We start from the raw sequence: 18032 nt of genomic DNA on the forward strand, positions 1-18032 counted from the left end.
CAAGCTATAAGATCCGCTGCTGTTTACATTTATATATGTCTGTATGTATGATATAGGTATCATAGTTTCTATCTTCTTTTAATGCTTCAAAATTAAATTATAAAAGAGCTCTATTTTGTTGACTTTAAGAAAAATAAGTGCTTATACAAATGAGGTATTCTTTCAGAAAATTAAGAACTACCTCAAATACTTTTGCAGCTTACCTGACTTGGGTAATCTTTGGCAAATAAGAATATTGTTGGTTTGATTAAAACAGACATGTTTTCATAGTTTTTGGGATTAAATGTCATACAGATGCATGATTTCCTATCTAGGTTTACTGGTAAAACAAGCTTATGTTGTCTTTTTATTATAAAATTTGTCAGCAAGAAAAACAAAATGATGACTAGTTGTTTATTATCTTTACAGGCAATCCAAGCATAAGTGTTGAAAATAAGTGAATTAAATGAATGTAAGTAAGATAAAATTCCCAGGCAAAAGATGTCCTTCCTATATCAGAAGGTTTTATTATTAATTTTTTGAAACAGGGTCTCTGTCGCCTACTCTGGAGTGCAAGTGGCAAGATCTCGGCTCATTGCAACCTCTGCCTCCTGGGCTCAAGCAATCCTCCTGCCTCAGCCCCGCCAAGTATCTGGGACTACAGGTGCAAGCTATCACACCCAGCAAATTTTTGTATTTTTTGTAGAGAGGGGTTTCACCATGTTGCCCAGGCTGGTCTTGAAATCCTGAGGTCAAGTGTTCCTGCCTCAGCCTCCCAAAGTGCTAGGATTACAGGCGTGAGCCACCATACTCAGTCACCAGACAGTTTTAACACTCTTAGCATCAAGAATAGAAAGTTGAGGAGGAGGAAAATCTGTACAAACAACAATTTAGTTTTCAGGCCTCGCAAAACAAAAAACCTAAAGGGATATAAATGATATTTTGCCTCCTTTACAGTTTATTATTACAGGGCGACTAAAGACATTTTGGATCATTGATAAACATATTCTACACTGACAAATTGTACTATGAGAAAGCTCATGCTTCTAGAAATTATGGTTCATAGATTTACCAATCTACAGATTGCTAGTGTGACACACAATTCACAAAGGCTTACTTTCTAATTTCCATGGAAATTAAGGTCACTAAGGGTTAAGAATTCTTTTTTTTTTTTTTTTTTTTTTGAGACGGAGTCTTGCTCTGTAGCCCGGGCTGGAGTGCAGTGGCCAGATCTCAGCTCACTGCAAGCTCCGCCTCCCGGGTTTACGCCATTCTCCTGCCTCAGCCTCCGGAGTAGCTGGGACCACAGGCGCCCGCCACCTCGCCCGGCTAGTTTTTTGTATTTTTAGTAGAGACGGGGTTTCACCATGTTAGCCAGGATGGTCTCGATCTCCTGACCTCGTGATCCGCCCGTCTCGGCCTCCCAAAGTGCTGGGATTACAGGCTTGAGCCACCCGGCCCGGCCAAGAATTCTTTTTTTTTTTTGAGACAGAGTCTCGCACTGTCACCCAGGCTGGAGTGCAGTGGCGCAATCTCAACTCACTGCAATCTCCACCTCCTGGGTTCAGGCGATTCTCCTGCCTCAGCCTCCCCAGTAGCTGGGATTACAGGTGCCTGCCACCACACCCAGCTGATTTTTGTATTTTTAGTAGAGACAGGGTTTCACCATGTCAGCCAGGCTGGTCTCAAACTTCTGCCTTCAAGTGATCTGCCTACTTCGGACTCCCAAAGTGCTGGGATTACAGGCGTGAGCCACTGCGCCTGGCCAGGTTTAAGAATTCTAATATATGTATGTGTATTACATAATATATGTACCTACTACATCTAATATATGTACCTACAATTACTAGAAATAATAAGGGGGAAACTCGATATGAAAATATACAAGGAAGCTAAGAAAAAGAAATATATAGAAAAGAAATATACAAAGGAAGCTAAGGAAAAGCTATAAGATGTGAGGATGTTTTGTTCTGATAAGGGAAAAAGAGAATAAATTTTATCCTAAAGTGAAATGACTGATTTTTCGAAAATGAGAAGAGGAAAAGTATAGAACAAAAAGTGAATGGATATGAAAGTTGTGGGAGGTTTGTGGCAGATGACTCTTGTGAAAGAAATTTTATGTGTGACCAAGCTGGCTAAGATTAGGAGGTAATTATTTATAAGTTTTTTAAGAGTAAAAGTTAGCAACCAGGTGCAGTGGCTCACGCCTGTAATCCCAGCACTTTGAGAGGCGGAGGCGGGTGGATCACTTGAGGTCAGGAGTTCGAGACCAGCCTGGTCAACATGGTGAAACCCCATCTCTACTAAAAATACAAAAAATAAGCTGGGCGTGGTGTGTGTGCCTGTAATCCCAGCTACTTGAGAGGCTGAGACAGGAGAATCGCTTGAACCCTGGAGGTGGAGGTTGCAGTGAGTGGAGATTGCACCATTGCTCTCCAGACTGGGCGATAAGAGCTAGTATTAATATAAAAATTACAGTGATGCAAAACTAGAATTTGGTTCTCTCCATTAAAACAACACGGTGTTCTTAGATTATTGGTCTCATCATAATAGGAAATTGTAAAAGGGTTTTCTTTCTCTTTAGGTAATTGGCCTAGAAAACAAAGATTCTGTGTTCTACCCAGATAATTTCCTGTGCTTCATGCTGTCTTTGTTAGGTTTTTGATCACTTAAGAAAACTGAGAACTCGCTATTAAAAGAGCTAAGCTTTTTCTACAACTATGTAACTTTTTGTGGATGCCTCCAAAGTCTTTTAATGAATGGTTATTGTTCACAGTGACCTGTAATCCTATGAAAAAAATTTGTTTTATGTGCTGTGTGTCCTTCCTTCCTTCCTTCCTCCCTCCCTCCCTCCCTCCCTTCCTTCCTTCCTTCCTTCCTTCCTTCCTTCCTTCCTTCCTTCCTTCCTTCCCTCCCTCCCTTCCTTCCTCCTTTCTTTCTCCTTTCCTTCCCTCCCCTCCACTCCCCTCCCTTCCCCTCATCTTTCTCCTCTCCTCTCCTTTCTTTTTTTGACAAAGTCTCACTCTGTCACCCAGGCATAAACCTGACTCCATACATAGTGGACTGTAGCCTAATTCAATATGTAAATAAACTGCAACGTAACTTGAGAGTATATTCTTACAATAAGCAACCAAGCCTCAGTCAAATATAGCAGAATTTTCAGCCAATCACAAGCTGCCAGTTGATCAGAACATGTCCACATAAGGCAAACCCTCACTGCACCATGCCCAAATAAGGCAAATTATGATCTGTAACCAATCACGCTGTTTCTATACATCAATTCCTTTTTCTGTCTACTAATACCGCCTGCCCATATTGCTGGGTGGTAAAACTCTATGAACCTCTACTGGTTCAGGATGCTGGCTGAATCATGAATTGCTCTTTGCTCAAATAAACTCTGCTAAATTTAATTTGTCTAAAGTTTTTAAATTTTAACAAATTTTCCTCAAATGTGTGGTGACTTTTTTTTTTTTTTGAGATGGAGTCTCACTCTGTTGCCCAGGCGGGGGTGCGGTGGTGCAATCTCAGCTCACTGCAACCTCTGCCTCCAAGGTTCAAGCAATTCTCCTGCCTCAGCCTCCTGAGTAGCTGGGATTACAGGCATGTGTCACGATGCCCAGCTAATTTTTGTATTTTTAGTAGAGATGGGGTTTTGCCATGTTGGCCAGGCTGGTCTCGAACTCCTGACCTCAAGTGATCCACCTGCCTCGGCCTCCCAAAGTGCTGGGATTACAGGCGTGAGTCACTACGCCTGGCCTGTGGTGACTTGCAGCTTGGCTGTCTCAATGCTTTGGAGTCAGACACTAAAGAGTTGGCTGCTCTGTTTGTTGGGGGCAGGTGGATTTGGGCCTGGATCTGTGACTCCTCAGGATGATCTGTGAACAATGATGAGTGAGAGTACCAAGAACCAAGGACCAAGAAAGCGCTACTGAAGACAGAGTACCGAGGACCAAGCTTATTGGCTGCCGGGCTTCACTGCAGAGTGATCAAGTAGGAACCTGGTCCTTTAGGGAAGACTCCGCCAACAACTGGAAGAATCTGGAGGTCTTTTCTCCGGGGCCAATTTAGGAATGAGGGCTGAGGGTTCTATCCTTCAGTATGCAGACTTTTACTTAATTCCACAGAATAAACTGCTGGTCTTCTGTGAGGTGGCTGGAATTTGCCTGGCTTTAAGAGGGGATGGGTAAGTAACTCGGGTGTTTCATCTCTCCTTACGCATTCTCCTAGCAGCCCCTGCTTTCAGCCCTGCTCTTCCCCTTGCCTCCTTCAGCCCTCCAATCCCCGAGCTTTTACAGACTCCAAATGGCCTTTGGTTTCAGTTGTTCTCTGCTGTGTCAGTGATCACTCCTTGACCTGTTTCTCACTTTCCAAAAAGGTGTTAATATCTTGCCTCCTGTTGTCTCCTCTTCTCTTTGTCCTTGTAGGTTTACATTTTTAATTCCTTACTGTCATTTTGAGGGAAAATCAGGAAGGACTGGAGATAAAATCTTCTGTTCAATCCACCCTATAGAACCAGAACTCCCTCCAACTACAATTTTTTTTTTTTCTTTTAGGCAGAGTCTTGCTCTGTCTCCCAGGTTGGAGTGCAGTGGTGTGATCTCGCCTCACTGCAACCTCCGCCTCTGGAGTTCAGGTGATTCTCCTGCCTGAACCTCCCAAGTAGCTGGGATTACGGGCTCCTGCCACCACGCCTGGCCAATTTTTGCATTTTTAGTAGAGACGGGGTTTTGCCATGTTGGCCAGCCTAGTTCTCAAACTCTTGACCTCAGGTGATCCACCCACCTTGGCCTCCCACAGTGCTAGGATTACAGGCGTGAGACACCGTGCCCAGCCTTCAAGGGCGAATTAAATAGACCCGTTTCAGACTTTATTCAGGACCTCCCTGCAACAGTGTGGGCTTCCCCCATCTCTTGGAAACTACTCTTTCCCGGTCTCCTGGTTTGTTGGCAAGCATTCCTTGCTGTCTCCTTATCTTCCTTCTAGTTCACCCTGCGGACATGGGCCCTAGTCCCCAAGTTCTGACCTTGGTCCTCGGTGCTCTCTCTCATCATTGTTCACAGACTGTCCTGAGGAGTCACAAATCCAGATCAACAGCTCAAATCACCTCCTGAGCCTCGGCCCCTACTTCCTGCTGCCTCTCAGATGGCATCACCGTCTGTCTGCAGCCACCTCATATTCAATACCTCTCAAACTAAGATCCTTCACTCCCTGCTAGGACCAGCCCTTCCTTTGGCCTTGCCTGCCTCTGCCAAGGGCATCACCATTCTCCCAGCTACCCTGACATCTATGGGGACCTAGGTCCTCTTGATTCTTGATGGAAGCATAGTAGCTGGACAAAGAGGTGTTTGAGACTTGGGGTTAAGCACCTTGGCCAAGGTCACATAGCTTAAAAGAACTTACACTTGGCTGGGCGCAGTGGCTCACACCTGTAATCCCAGCACTTTGGGAGGCTGAGGTGGGCAGATCATGAGTTCAGGAGTTCGAGACCAGCCTGGCCAACATGGTGAAACCCTGCCTCTACTAAAAACACAAGAATTAGCTGGGCGTGGTGGCAGGCACCTGTAATCCTAGCTACTCAGGAGGCTGAGGCAGGAGAATCGTTTGAACCCAGGAGGCGGAGGTTGCAGTGAGCCGAGATCGTGCCACTGCACTCCAGCTTGGTGACAGAGGGAGATTCCGTCTCAAAAAAAAAAAAAAAGAAGAAGTCACACTTAAGCTGTGTGATCTTGGCCAAGGTACTTAACCTCTCGCCTCTCTGGGCCTTGGTTTCTTTAAGGGTAACATCGGGATGATAATATCTCTTATCTGGTTCCTCCCATCTGGCCCCTTGGCCAGATCCTCACCTCTTCATGAGTAATTGCCATGGACTTCTGGTCTCTTCCCTTCAGATTCCCTGGGCGCCCAGATCCTATGTGGTCTTCCCCTTCCTTTCTGGCCATGCCATCACAGTCTCTTTGCTGATTCCCCTGCCTGGTGTGAGAGGGTCCCGGAGCTCAGTCCTTTCCTCTTCTCTGCCTCCTTCTTATCTGCACTCACCCTCTTGGCAATCCCACGCAGTCTCATATGATATACCATCTATATGCCAATGACTTTCAAGTCTATCTCTCCAGTTCATTGCTCCCCAAATCTCCAGCTCCATATCTAACTGCTGACTTGACATCTTCACTCCATACACCCTACAATAGCCTGCAAGGAGCCACACAATGTCCCTTCCCCCAACCCATGACCCTCTCCCTGCCTTTCCTGCTTCACTCCAGCCACGGGCCTCCTTGCTGTTTCTGAACGCACTGCTGCCCCTGTCTCAGGGCCTTTGTGCTTGCTTTTCTCTCCCCCTGGAACACTCCTCCCCCAGACATCCTTAAGTCTTTCTTTCTCAACGAAGCCTCCCCTGACCATCCTGTTTAATACTGCCACCTGTGTCCCACCCCTGTATTCCCAATTCTCCCACCCTTCTCCGCTTTTTCTTTTCTCTATAGCAGCTATCACCTTTTGACATGATATATAATTTACTAATTTATTATATTTTCTCTCATCTTTTCCTTTATTTGCTGACATGTAAGCTCTTTGAAGGGAAGAACCTTTATTTTATTTATCTATGTATCCTAGACCAGGTACATTGCCCAGTGCTTTGAGAGGCCAAAGCAGGAGCATCACTTGAGGCCAGGAGTTTGAGACCAGCCTGGGCAACATAGCAAGACCCCGTCTCTACAACAATTTAAAAAATTAGCCTGGTCTGGTGACAGGCACCTGTAGTCCCAGTTACGAGGAGGCTGAGGCGGGAGGATTTCTTGAGCCCAGGAGTTTGAGGCTGCAGTGAGCCATGATTATGCCACTGTACTCCAGCCTGAGCAACAGAGCAAGACCTGGACTCTTAAAAAATATATATACACACACACATACACACACACACACACACACGTTTATTGAATAAATGAATGAAAGAAAGAATAATAGTATTATTACATCCCTCTTAATTTTCAGTAGCTGCTTACTGCCTAGAAGGCAAAAATCAAACATTTTACTACGGCATTCAAAGTCCACAGCTGGCCTTGAAATATCTGGCTATGCGAACTGTTGAATCATCTGTATGCTTGAGTTCTGAGTTCTCCCATCAATTTTTTTTTTTTTTTTTTTTTTTGATGGCGTCTTGCTCTGTTGCCCAGGCTGGAGTGCAGTGGCACGATCTCAGCTCACTGCAACCTCTGCCTCCCATGTTCAAGTGATTCTTGTGCCTCAGCCTCCTGAGTAGCTGGAATTACAGGCATGTACCACCACGCCTGGTTAATTTTTGTTTTTGTTTTTGTTTTGAGGCCGAATCTCGCTCTGTCACCCAGGCTGGAGTGCAGTGGTGCAACCTTGGCTCACTGCAACCTCGCCTCCAGGGTTCAAGTGATTCTCCCACCTCAGCCTCCTGGGTAGCTGGAATTACAGGCGTGCATCACCACGTCTGGCTAATTTTTGTATTTTTAGTGAGACGGGGTTTAACCATGTTGGTCAGGCTAGTCTCGAACTCTTGACCTTGTGATCTGCCTACCTCAGACTCCCAAACTGCTGGGATTACAGGCATGAGCCACTGTGCCTGGCCCACCTTCCCTTCTTAATCCCATCTGGGGCAGACCTCTGCCCTCCAGTGCCCCTGCCCACCTGTGAGATGGCTCTTCCCAAAATACTGCTTTGTGCCCCTTGCCTCATGCCCACAAACCTGCAATGACTCCTGCTGCTCATGAAGTCACATCCTAGCACCCAACCTGGCCCTCAAGACCCCCTCATGGCATCTCCTCCCACCTCCTTTCCCATTGCTCCCTTCCCCCACAGCCAACTCACTTCATCCTAAATCTGCTCTGAGATTCTTGCTCCTACCCCTTTGCTCAACCTAGTCCCTCTTTTTACCACTTGTCAAAATCCTAACCTAACCACTCCAGGGAGGGGTGGCGGGCCTGGTTGAAAACCCACCTTCCTCATCTTGAGCACCCTTCCTTCTAGAGAGATCCCCTTCCCTGGAGCATCACTCTTGCCGATGCTTGCTGAGGGCCTTGGTGAGTCAGGCAGTGGGCTGGGTTCTGTGGATACAGTGGCACACTGGGCAGACCTATCCCAGCTCTGTGGAGCATGTAGTCAGGGACATGCTGCCTGGGGGCATTTCACTGAAGGCCCAGGTGGGCAGAAGGTGTACCACGTACATCTTGTATTCTAGAGCCCTATTCAGTATTCAGTGGTTGCTCAAACAGTGTGAGCCAAGGACCCACCTACTCTTGCTGTGTCTCTGACATGCTGGCACAGGGCTGGAATCTGGGTCACAGGATATACCTCTAGGCCTGGTCAGGTACCCCAGTGAGTTGCCATCCAGATAGCCTGTCCCAAAGCTGCCCTGAATCCAGATCTTCAGGTCTCTGGGCCTGGAGTGTACATCCCATTTCTCTGGGCCCAGCCGGAGCCTCACCTACACAGGGCCTCTCTGGGGCACCCCAGCCTCTGACCTTTGCTTGCTTTTCCCTGACAGCCAGTTAGGTGAGGAAAATAAAGACCCTTAATGTTTCTCTGGCATTTTATTACTGCACTTACCTAGTTGTTATCTGGATATTGTCTCAGAACAACTTCCACAGGCATATAGGAGGGGCACTGTTAGGCCCAGTGTACAAAAGAGAAACTACACCCACTTTGGCGACAAAGTTCAAGGATACCCGACAGTGTGTGGCCGGGACAGGCACCCAGGCTTTGTGATGCCACACAGGGCCATTGACTCACAAGGGAGTGTGCATGTTGAGGACAGGAGCCCAGGCGTGGGGACATGGTGGGAATCGCTGTGTGTGCTTGCAGGCCGGTGGCATGGCTCTGTAAGGCGGGTGGGGAGTGGCCACAGGAAGAACCCAACCCCGACGCGGAGGATCCAGGATAACTTCTGTCACTTTTGAGCCGTGCAACAGTTGGTGAGCGCCTTCACGTCCTTGAACCTCAGTCTCCACCCATGAGTAATGGGAGCAATGACAGCATCCGGTCACCTCCCCACAGTGGGGAGAAGGTGGGGAGAATGAACAGCAAAGCACCTCGATAGCAACGAGACAATACTCAGGGAAGCAGGGGATGGAGCCTGCAGCCGTCCGGCCCAGGTTTCAGTTTCACAGACACCTGCTCTGTGGCAACAACCAGTGGATCTTGGGGCTGTGAGAACTGGGTGGCTGCTTTGACCCTCAAGGGCATCCAGTCTGGGCTCCTTTCCTTGAGATAAGCATGTCCCGGCTGGGCAGAGCCCTCCCCAGGAGGCGGAGGCACCTGCCCACGCAGGCCCTCGCCCCGGATTCCCTATCTGGTTCACTCCAGACCCTGAGCCAGGACATCTATGGGACATGTCATACACAACACATCCAGAACTGAACTCTTGGCCATCCTCGCCTCTCTAGCTTGCCTGGCCCGGGGATGGCGGCTCCTTCCTCCCGTCTCCCTTCCCAGGCCAGAATCCTTGCAGTTGCCCCTGATTCTTCTCTTTCTCTCACATCCCACATCCAGCCTCTCAGCAAACCCTGTCCACTCTACCTTCAAATTACAGGTTGAATGACATGACAGTGCCACATTCAACTGTTCTTTTTTTTTTTTTTCCCCACTGTAGCCTTGACCTCTTCGGCTGAAGCGATCCTCCTGCCTTAGCCTCTTGAGTAGCTGGGACTACAGGTATGTGCCACCACACACAGCTAATTTTTTTTATTTTTTTGTAGAGATGGGGTCCTACTATGTTGCTCAGACTGGTCTCGAACTTCTGGGCTCAAGTGATCCTCCTGCTTCGGCCTCCCAAAGTGCTGGGATTATAGGCATGAGTCACCGCACTTGGCCTTCACCTTGTGCACCCTGATAGACCCAGAATCGACCGCATCTCCCCACCTCTCCCCTCTGACTGCGCCAGCCCCAGTGGCTGCCATGCTGGTTCTCAAACCCTCCAGGCCTACTCCTGCCAGGGGCAGCAGCCCTATCCCTGGATATCCACACGCCTCATGCCCTCATCACCTGTGAGTTTTTGCACAGATCTCACCTTCTCCTGGAGGTCCACCTTGACCTTACTAATCAAAACTATAACTCACTACCCAACCCCCGACCTGTCCTTGCTCCCCATTCCTCTTAGCCTGTTCTATTTTCCCCTAGCCCTTAGCCACCTTCTACCATACTATAGATGTGAGTCACTTATTTTATAATTTTTGGGGTTAAGTGATCCTCCTGCCTCGGCCTCCCAAAGTGCTGGGATTACAGGCATGAGCCACCACACCTGGCCTTTATGATATTTATTGTTTTACTGCCTTTTCCCACTAGAGTATATGCTCCACAAAGACAGATTCTTTTTTTTTTTTTTTTTTTTTTTTGAGACAGAGTCTCGCTCTGCCGCCCAGGCTGGAGTGCAGTGGCGTGATCTTGGCTCACTGCAAGCTCCGCCTCCCGGGTTCATGCCATTCTCCTGCCTCAGCCTCCCGAGTAGCCGGGACTACAGGCGCCCGCCACCTCGCCCGGCTAGTTTTTTTGTATTTTTTAGTAGAGACGGGGTTTCACCGTGTCAGCCAGGATGGTCTCGATCTCCTGACCTCGTGATCCACCCGTCTCGGCCTCCCAAAGTGCTGGGATTACAGGCTTGAGCCACCGCGCCCGGCCAAAGACAGATTCTTTAGCTCTGTACTCTGCAGTTGATGGTATTTCCTGCTGTTTAGAGCATTGCCTGGCACAGAGAAGGTACTCAATAACCATCTATTGAACAAAAGAATAAATAAACAAATGAATAGATAAATGGAGGGAGCCAACTCCAGCCCCAGCCTCTGCAGCTTCATGCCCAGGAACACAGCGTGTTCTCTCCCTGGTACCAACGCCACAGTTCTTGGCACCCAGGAGGGTCTCCAACTCAAAGTTATGTGTAAAATGAAGGTGAGGACAGGGCCAGTGAAGGTTATTCCCTGGACCCCATCACACTCCCTGAATCCCTGCAGGGCAGGATGGACGATCCCTTCTCAAGGCTCTCCTCTCATTCCCACTCTGAAGAGCACTACTGGGAAATGAGAGCTGAGCCCACAGCCCCCTCCCCCGCCATCACCCACACAGTTTCCACAGCAACAACAGCTTCCTTAATAATGCGATTAAACAGCTGGATGGGGCTGATAAGGGGAAAGGTCCGGCATCCAGAATGGACCACGTGGCAGAGGCCTCCCTCATGGCAGACTTCATGGTCATTGAAGCTGAAATCACTGCAGACTCATACAGGCGGTAGGTGGGGGTGGGGACACTGGAGCCCTCTGCCCCAGCTTTGCCAGGGACTTCCCAAACCCTGGGGGCCCCAGGCCTGTTGACAGCCTCTGTCATAAGAAGAGTCATTACTTCCTTATTCCTGTGTGGCAGTAGAGGGGGAAGCCACCACTGTAGGACTGCTCCTGAAGTCCCAGATAGGGAACAGATGGATGGACAAAACCATTGACTCAGCAGCAATGAAGGCATGGAGAGAGCAAGGACACGCTCTGATCCCCACTCACTCTCACTCAGCCTTTGGAAGGCCTGGGGGCAGGGGCCAAAAACTGCCTGTGCTGTAATCCCAGCACTTTGGGAGGCCGAAGTGGATGGGTCCCCGGAGGTCAGGAGTTTGAGACCAGCCTGGCCAACATGGTGAAACCCTGTCTCTAGTAAAAATATACAAAGATTATCTGGGCGTGGTGGCACATGCCTGTAATTCCAGCTACTCAGGAGACTGAGGCAGGATAATTGCTTGAACCTGGGAGGGGGAGGTTGCAGTGAGCTGAGATCATGCCACTATACTCCAGCCAGGGTGACAGAGCAAGACTCCTTTTCAAAAACAAAACACAACAAAACAAACAAACAAAAACTGGTTGTGCTGCGCCTGCTGGCCCCATGCAGGGATGGCTCACAGGCTCAACTGGCCGATCTGCTTCTGGAAGGGGCTTTGTTTCACTGAGCTCCTGCTGCGGGCCAGGATGATCATTTCACGCTCATGGCAGCTGACATCCAGGGCTGATGCTGGGATTAGACCCAGGAAGTCTCGTTCCAGGTCCCAGCTCCTTCACACGGGATTACAGTCTTTCCTGTACACCTGGTAGGGTTCCAGCATGGTATCCCACCCTGGGGATAGAACACTTGCACCCAGATCACCTTTCAGTCATGCAGCCCATTCTCATATCACCTGCTTTGCGCAATTCTTCTCACAGAGCTGAGGGGGCAGAGTGGCTAACACGTGGGTAGTGGCCTAGATGGGGTTCTGGGAGACCCTGGCTAGAAACCAGAATATCCAGTTAGGAGAAATCTGTCTGGGCGCAGTGGCTCACGCCTGTAATCCCAGCAATTTAGGAAATTGAGGTAGGCAGATGACCTGAGGTTAGGAGTTCGAAACCAGCCTGGCTATCATGGTGAAACCCGGTCTCTACTAAAAATAGAAAAATTAGCCGGGCATGGTGGTGTGCACCTGTAATCCCAGCTACTTGGGAGGCTGAGGCAGGAGAATTGCTTGAACCCGGGAGGTGGAGGTTGCAGTGAGCCGAGATTGTGCTATTGCACTCCAGCCTGGGCGACAGAGCGAGACTCCATCTTAAAAAAAAAAAGGGCCGGGCGCGGTGGCTCAAGCCTGTAATCCCAGCACTTTGGGAGGCCGAGGCGGGTGGATCACAAGGTCAGGAGATCGAGACTATCCTGGCTAACATGGTGAAACCCCGTCTCTACTAAAAATACAAAAAACTAGCCGGGCGCGGTGGCGGGCGCCTGTAGTCCCAGCTACTTGGGAGGCTGAGGCGGGAGAATGGCGTGAACCCGGGGGGCGGAGCTTGCAGTNGCTCTCATTTGCTGTCCCATCCTGCCCCCTGCCAGCCCCACCCACTGCACCCCAGTGCCAGAAACAGAAACAACTTCAGATCGGGGAGGGGAGGGGCCCAGCCACCCCAGCAATGGCACACCAGGTCTCATTTCACCCTCAACTCCCCAGGGATCCTGCCCCAGTGCGGAGGACTGAACACAGTCTGGGTGCTCTGGCCCTACCTCCAGGGTGGCTCAGCTGGTCGTCCCTGCCAGGACCTTCCTCCCTGGAAGCTTGCCCAGTGTTTCAGGACCATTTCCCTGTCTGGGGGGGCCACAGGCAGGCTTGGCAAAGCTCCCTCTTGAATGCCATTTCCCTGACTCACTTCCTTCCCCATATCTCTGGCCCTTAGAGACCCAGGCCCAGGTGACGTGGGGGAACAGCAGGATTGAGGAGAAGCCAGCCTGGGGTCACAAGCAATGAAACACCGTAGCCAGAAGCCAAGAGCTCGGAGGTCGAAGCCACCCAGCATGGGGTTCGCTTGTAGCAGCTAAGATGGAGGAAAGCAGCCCGGGAGCCCTGGCCTTGCAGGGAGGACTGGGTTCCTGAGGGAGGGTGAGCTATGGTGTCTGCTCAGTGGAGGAGTGTCTACCTCCCACTCAGCTTCCCCGTGGATGTGCAGGTCACTGTCTTCATTTGAGAGTCACAATACATTGGCATAGGAGCCTTGCCCATTACTCATACATTTTGGTGGCTGCCTACTAGAAGGCAGAGGAGACCCTGATACCCAGGAGCTCTAAACTTTGAAGGGCCTTAATCATGCATGGCCTTGGCCCCCAAGCCCAAGGTTCATCCTTCCAAAATTGGGCAACTCCAGACCTGAAGTAGGCCCCAGAGCCCACCTCAGTTCTGCTGGAGCCCAGAGAAGGTGAGTCATTTGACACCCAAAGTCACACAGCTGGTGAATAGCAGAATTGGGGCTAGCTAAAACAGAGCAGGAGACACAGGCAGCTGAGCCTCCAAGGGACCAGGGATCTGCCCCTCCCTAGGATGGGTAAACAGCTAAGGGAACCATGAGGTCACCTTCCCCATGTGGGCCTGACCAAGGGGAGACCCATAGGCCTCTACCAAGCGCTGCTTCTAAGTAAGCTCCATATGGAGAGCAGGAAGAGAGCTAGGGAAGGAGGAGTCCAGAAATCTCAGAGGAAGAACCAATGAATCCCCACTGGCCACATCTTCCCTCTTCCCAGCCACAGAATCTCAGGACCCCACCTTCTTTCCTGGCTTGAATCCTCTCTCCAGCATCCCACCAAGTAGTCGCTAACCATGTCCTTACATACTCCCCAGTGACGGGGAGCTCACTACTTCTCATCTTTGGATGACTTTCATGGTCAGGATCTTCCGTTTTCTAAGCTTCCGGGGCCGTCAGATCAAGGCTAATTCTGCCTGTTTACCTGGGGGGTAAATAGCTCCAGGCCCTTCCTCCACATATTCCCTTCACCACCCAGGTGCTCCCCAACCTCTGTGATTCAGAACAGAGAGGAATCCTGCAGGCAGAGGCCAGCACAGCACAGCAAAGGGACCCCACCTCCTCCCTTGTTCTGAGGCACCTCTGGCCTCCTGAGTAGTGAGGTGGTTTAATTACACAGTTCACTCTTTTGGAATTTATTTCCACAGAAACTCCCAAGGCACATTCAGGGAAGTTGGTAACCTGCTTCAAAGTCGATACAGGTGAGAAAGAGAGGGATTCATACAAATCATTCACCTGGCAGCTGGTGTGTGAGTACACAGATGTGTATACATCTGTCCCAAGGGCATGGTCCTCTCCAGTCTCCTACCCTCAGATTGAGCCAGGAACAGCCCCCAGCTCCCCAGCAAACAGCTGAAATGGGAGCCACTGGCCCAACAGCCCTGCCAGCTCTTTCCCTGCAGGTCTTCCCACGTCTGATACTCCTTTCTAACCCCATTTTTCTTTCTCCTCCCTCTTCTGGGGAATGTCAGGACTTGCCACCCATAGAAAGCTTCTTAGTTCTTAAAATCATTCCACATTCCCTATCTCATTTGATCAGAAAAATCTTGTGAGGTGGGTAGGGGGTGGGTTAATTCCCATTCCACTGGTGGAGAGACTGAGGCTATAAGGATAAGCTACTGAGCATCTTGGTAGATTAAACGAGCGGCCCAGAGGGGCCTGAACACCCCACCCCCTCCTTGCATTTTCACTCCCGGTTCAAGTACTTCCGGGCTGCCCTGAACCACTTCTCACAAAGTGGGTCACCCACGGGCCCCTAAGGTAAAGGTTCAGAGGGAGTTGTGCCTGAACAATATGCCATGCAAATGAGATGCAACACAGCACATCACAAATGAACAGCCCCGAACTCCAGGCCTTTTTTGAAACTGGACTGTGGCAGAGGTTCCAGCTTCCAGCGTGGACTCTCTCTCCTTTCAGCTGTGCAAACCCTGTCATTCCCTCAGAGGTAGAGCTGGGAGCCTCCCTTCTCTCTCCACACTCCTCCCCCAGTCACCAGCCACACTGGGTGTGGCCTAGAACAGGTTTCAGGAGCCAGAAGAGAATGTGAAAGACGTTTAGAGATCGGGGTGGGAAGGGGGGTGGTCAGTTTGCCATTTAAGGTATCCAAGCAGAGATCTCACGAGGGCTTCATAATGTAGATGAGCTGACTCCCACGGAGCCTGCATCCTCAGAGGAGGTGTGTATCGCTCACGAGCATCAAGGAGAAGTGCAGGGGCCAGAGGGCCCAGAGGCTCAAAGGCGCACAGTCAGGCAATGGCAAGGCTGTAACCACAGCCCCGGAGTCCTGTTTCCCAGCCCCGCACTCTGTCTTTGATTGTCCTGGGATATTCACTCCCTTGGCCTCAGTTTCCCCAGCTCTACCCTGAGGGATTGGACTCACTGCTTCAAACTCACAAGCTCCCACTTTCTTGGACTCCACAATCCCATGTTAAAGGTAGAGCCAGAGGATGTCTGAACATGGGACAAAAAGGGAGTCCTGAATTTCCCAACTCCGTGTTCCAGGAGACCTGTCTCTGTGGAGTCCTAAGCTCTCAGGGTTCAGGTGGCTACCCAGGAACAATGAGCCCTTGTGCCTGAAGTTTGCGCACAACCACCCTCTTGATTTTCTGCTTGGCATTCCAGGCCACAAACCTGCCATGGCCATATCAGCCTGGCCCCATGGGCAGTGAAAGGAAGTGTGCACGTGAGGCAAAGGCACAACCTCTGGACCTTGGCGGCAAGTGGCCTGTCAATGCTGAATAATAGATGAAGTTCCTGTGGGACTGGGAAAGAAGGGCAGTGACAGAGAAGTTGCACCATCTCAGATTAACCTTTGGGTCACCCACAGAAAAAGAGAGAATCCCAAAAACGCCTTTTGACAGTTTTTTTTTTAACCTCCATTGCCCCAAGTTTCAAAAACTCCATATAACGCCTTCAGCCCATCCTAAACACAGCCCAAGAGCATGGGTCCAGACTTATACACCTATGCACACACGAGCACAGCACGAACTCTTGGGTAACACCCCACGTGCCTGTGTGTATGCGTACACACATACAGGGCGCATATGTACAAATACTTAAAATAGGAAAAAGACTTAGAGATTGGGATTCACAGGCCCTGGACACCCCTTGAATGACCATAGAGAAGCCCCTTTAATCTGAGCTCCCTCTGTAAAACGGAGAGCACATGATCACTTGCCTCATAGAGGCAAGTAGGTTTGAAAGCTGGTAAGAAAGCTCCTGGGCTGTATGCACTTAACTCACCTGAACTGTGCTGGAGGCTGGAGTCAGCAGGCTGAAAAGCAGCTTGTCTTAGAAAGGGATTTGGAGTGAGAGTCACAAAAGGCCTGATTTTCTTTTCTTTTCTTATTCATTTATTTTTTTACAGACAGGGTCTCGCTCTTTCACCCAGGCCACAGTGCAGTGGTGTGATCATAGCTCACTGTAATCTAAAACTCCTGGGTTCAAGTGATCCTCCCACCTCTGCCTCCCAAAGGGTGGGATTACAGGCGTGAACCACTGCACCTGGCCTCTAGCCTGTTTTTCTATCCCAGCTCTGCCTTCATTGAACTGGGTAACTTTGGGCAAGTCTCTTCCTCTCTCTGGACCTCCCTTTCTCCATCTGTAAACGAAGGGAGTTGGACTACAGGAATCCTGACACCCTGTACCTGTCTCCAGACCGGAGTCTGCTTCTCCTTTCTGAGTCCAGGGTGGTGAGGATGGCCTGCTCTCAGACCTCAGTCTTACCCAGAGAAAATAAAGTGGCAGGAAAGCTTCCTAAGAAGGGTGGGACACTGCACAACCAGCCTCCCAAAACATCTGGTTGAGCAGGTGCTCGGGATGCCCTGGGGCATCCAGGTGGGCAACCGAGTCCTAGTCTGGGGCAGATGCTGAGGGAGGACCCTCCACCACGAACGCGCGGCTGATTGCGAAACGCCCGTTCCTCACCCGACAGAGGGGCTGGGGTGGAGCCGACTCACCCAGCCACGCACTGTGCCTCACTTTCCCGGGCTCCTCAGTGCTGCAGCCGGGAAGGGAAGAGCAGGGCAGGTCCCGGACCCTGCGTGGGACCCAGCTCCGGGCGGCGCCGCCAACCTCCCTCCCGCCCCCACCGCCCCCTCCCGGGCGCCCAGTCCGTCTCAGGGGCTCCGTCCCGGGATACCTGCCGGCCTCGCGGGAAGGCAGGCGGCGAGGACCGGGCGAAGCCGGCCAACCCCGACCCCCGCGCGGTGACCCCGGAGCCCCGCGCCTTACCCAGAACTTGGAGCCGAGCTCCCCGGAACCGCACAGGGTGTCCATGGGGCCAAGGCGCGGCAGCTAGGAAGGCGAGCGCGGTCCGACCCAGCGGCGGGCAGAGCGGGCGCCGGAGCCGCCTCCGCCCTCCGCACCCCGCGCTCCGCCCGGGCCCGCCCCGCCGAGCCCTACCCCAGTGCCTCTGGGTCCAGTCTCCCTGCCCCCGTCCCGCGGGTTGCGACAGCGCCTCCCTGGGAGGGACTTTGGGGCAGAGGTGGGGGGGCCTTGGCACGGCGACAGCTCCTGCGAGCGGTCCCCGGGCCATGCCAGGGGGATGTCCCTCTGAATACCGAGGCTGACAATCCTGGAGTAGAGTCTATTTCCAAGGGGGAACTGGGATACACAGGCGCTCCCACCCCCGAACAACTCCGTGGGGCCGATGAGTCACTGAGTAGGGGACATTGGGAGAGGGATTTAACAATCCTTCCTAGGAAAAAAGGAATCTTTGAGAAGGTCACGTTCCTCTCCGGAGGGCGGTTTCCTCATCTGTAG

At 50.9% G+C, this 18032-nt stretch overlaps 1 protein-coding gene across 1 annotated transcript in view; it reads right to left on the reverse strand.

Annotated features, from left to right (window-relative positions):
• ABCC3 (ATP binding cassette subfamily C member 3) overlaps nt 1-17645 on the reverse strand; it is a 56811-nt gene extending 39166 nt beyond the window's left edge. The window contains exon 1 of the mRNA XM_025361863.1: nt 17502-17645. Coding sequence (XP_025217648.1) covers nt 17502-17546 — 45 coding nt within the window. The 5' untranslated portion in view covers nt 17547-17645. The remainder of the gene's footprint in view (nt 1-17501) is intronic.
• Between the last annotated feature and the right edge of the window lie 387 nt (nt 17646-18032).

Source organism: Theropithecus gelada, chromosome 16 (assembly GCF_003255815.1).
Source record: "Theropithecus gelada isolate Dixy chromosome 16, Tgel_1.0, whole genome shotgun sequence".
Taxonomy (NCBI): Eukaryota; Metazoa; Chordata; class Mammalia; order Primates; family Cercopithecidae; genus Theropithecus; species Theropithecus gelada.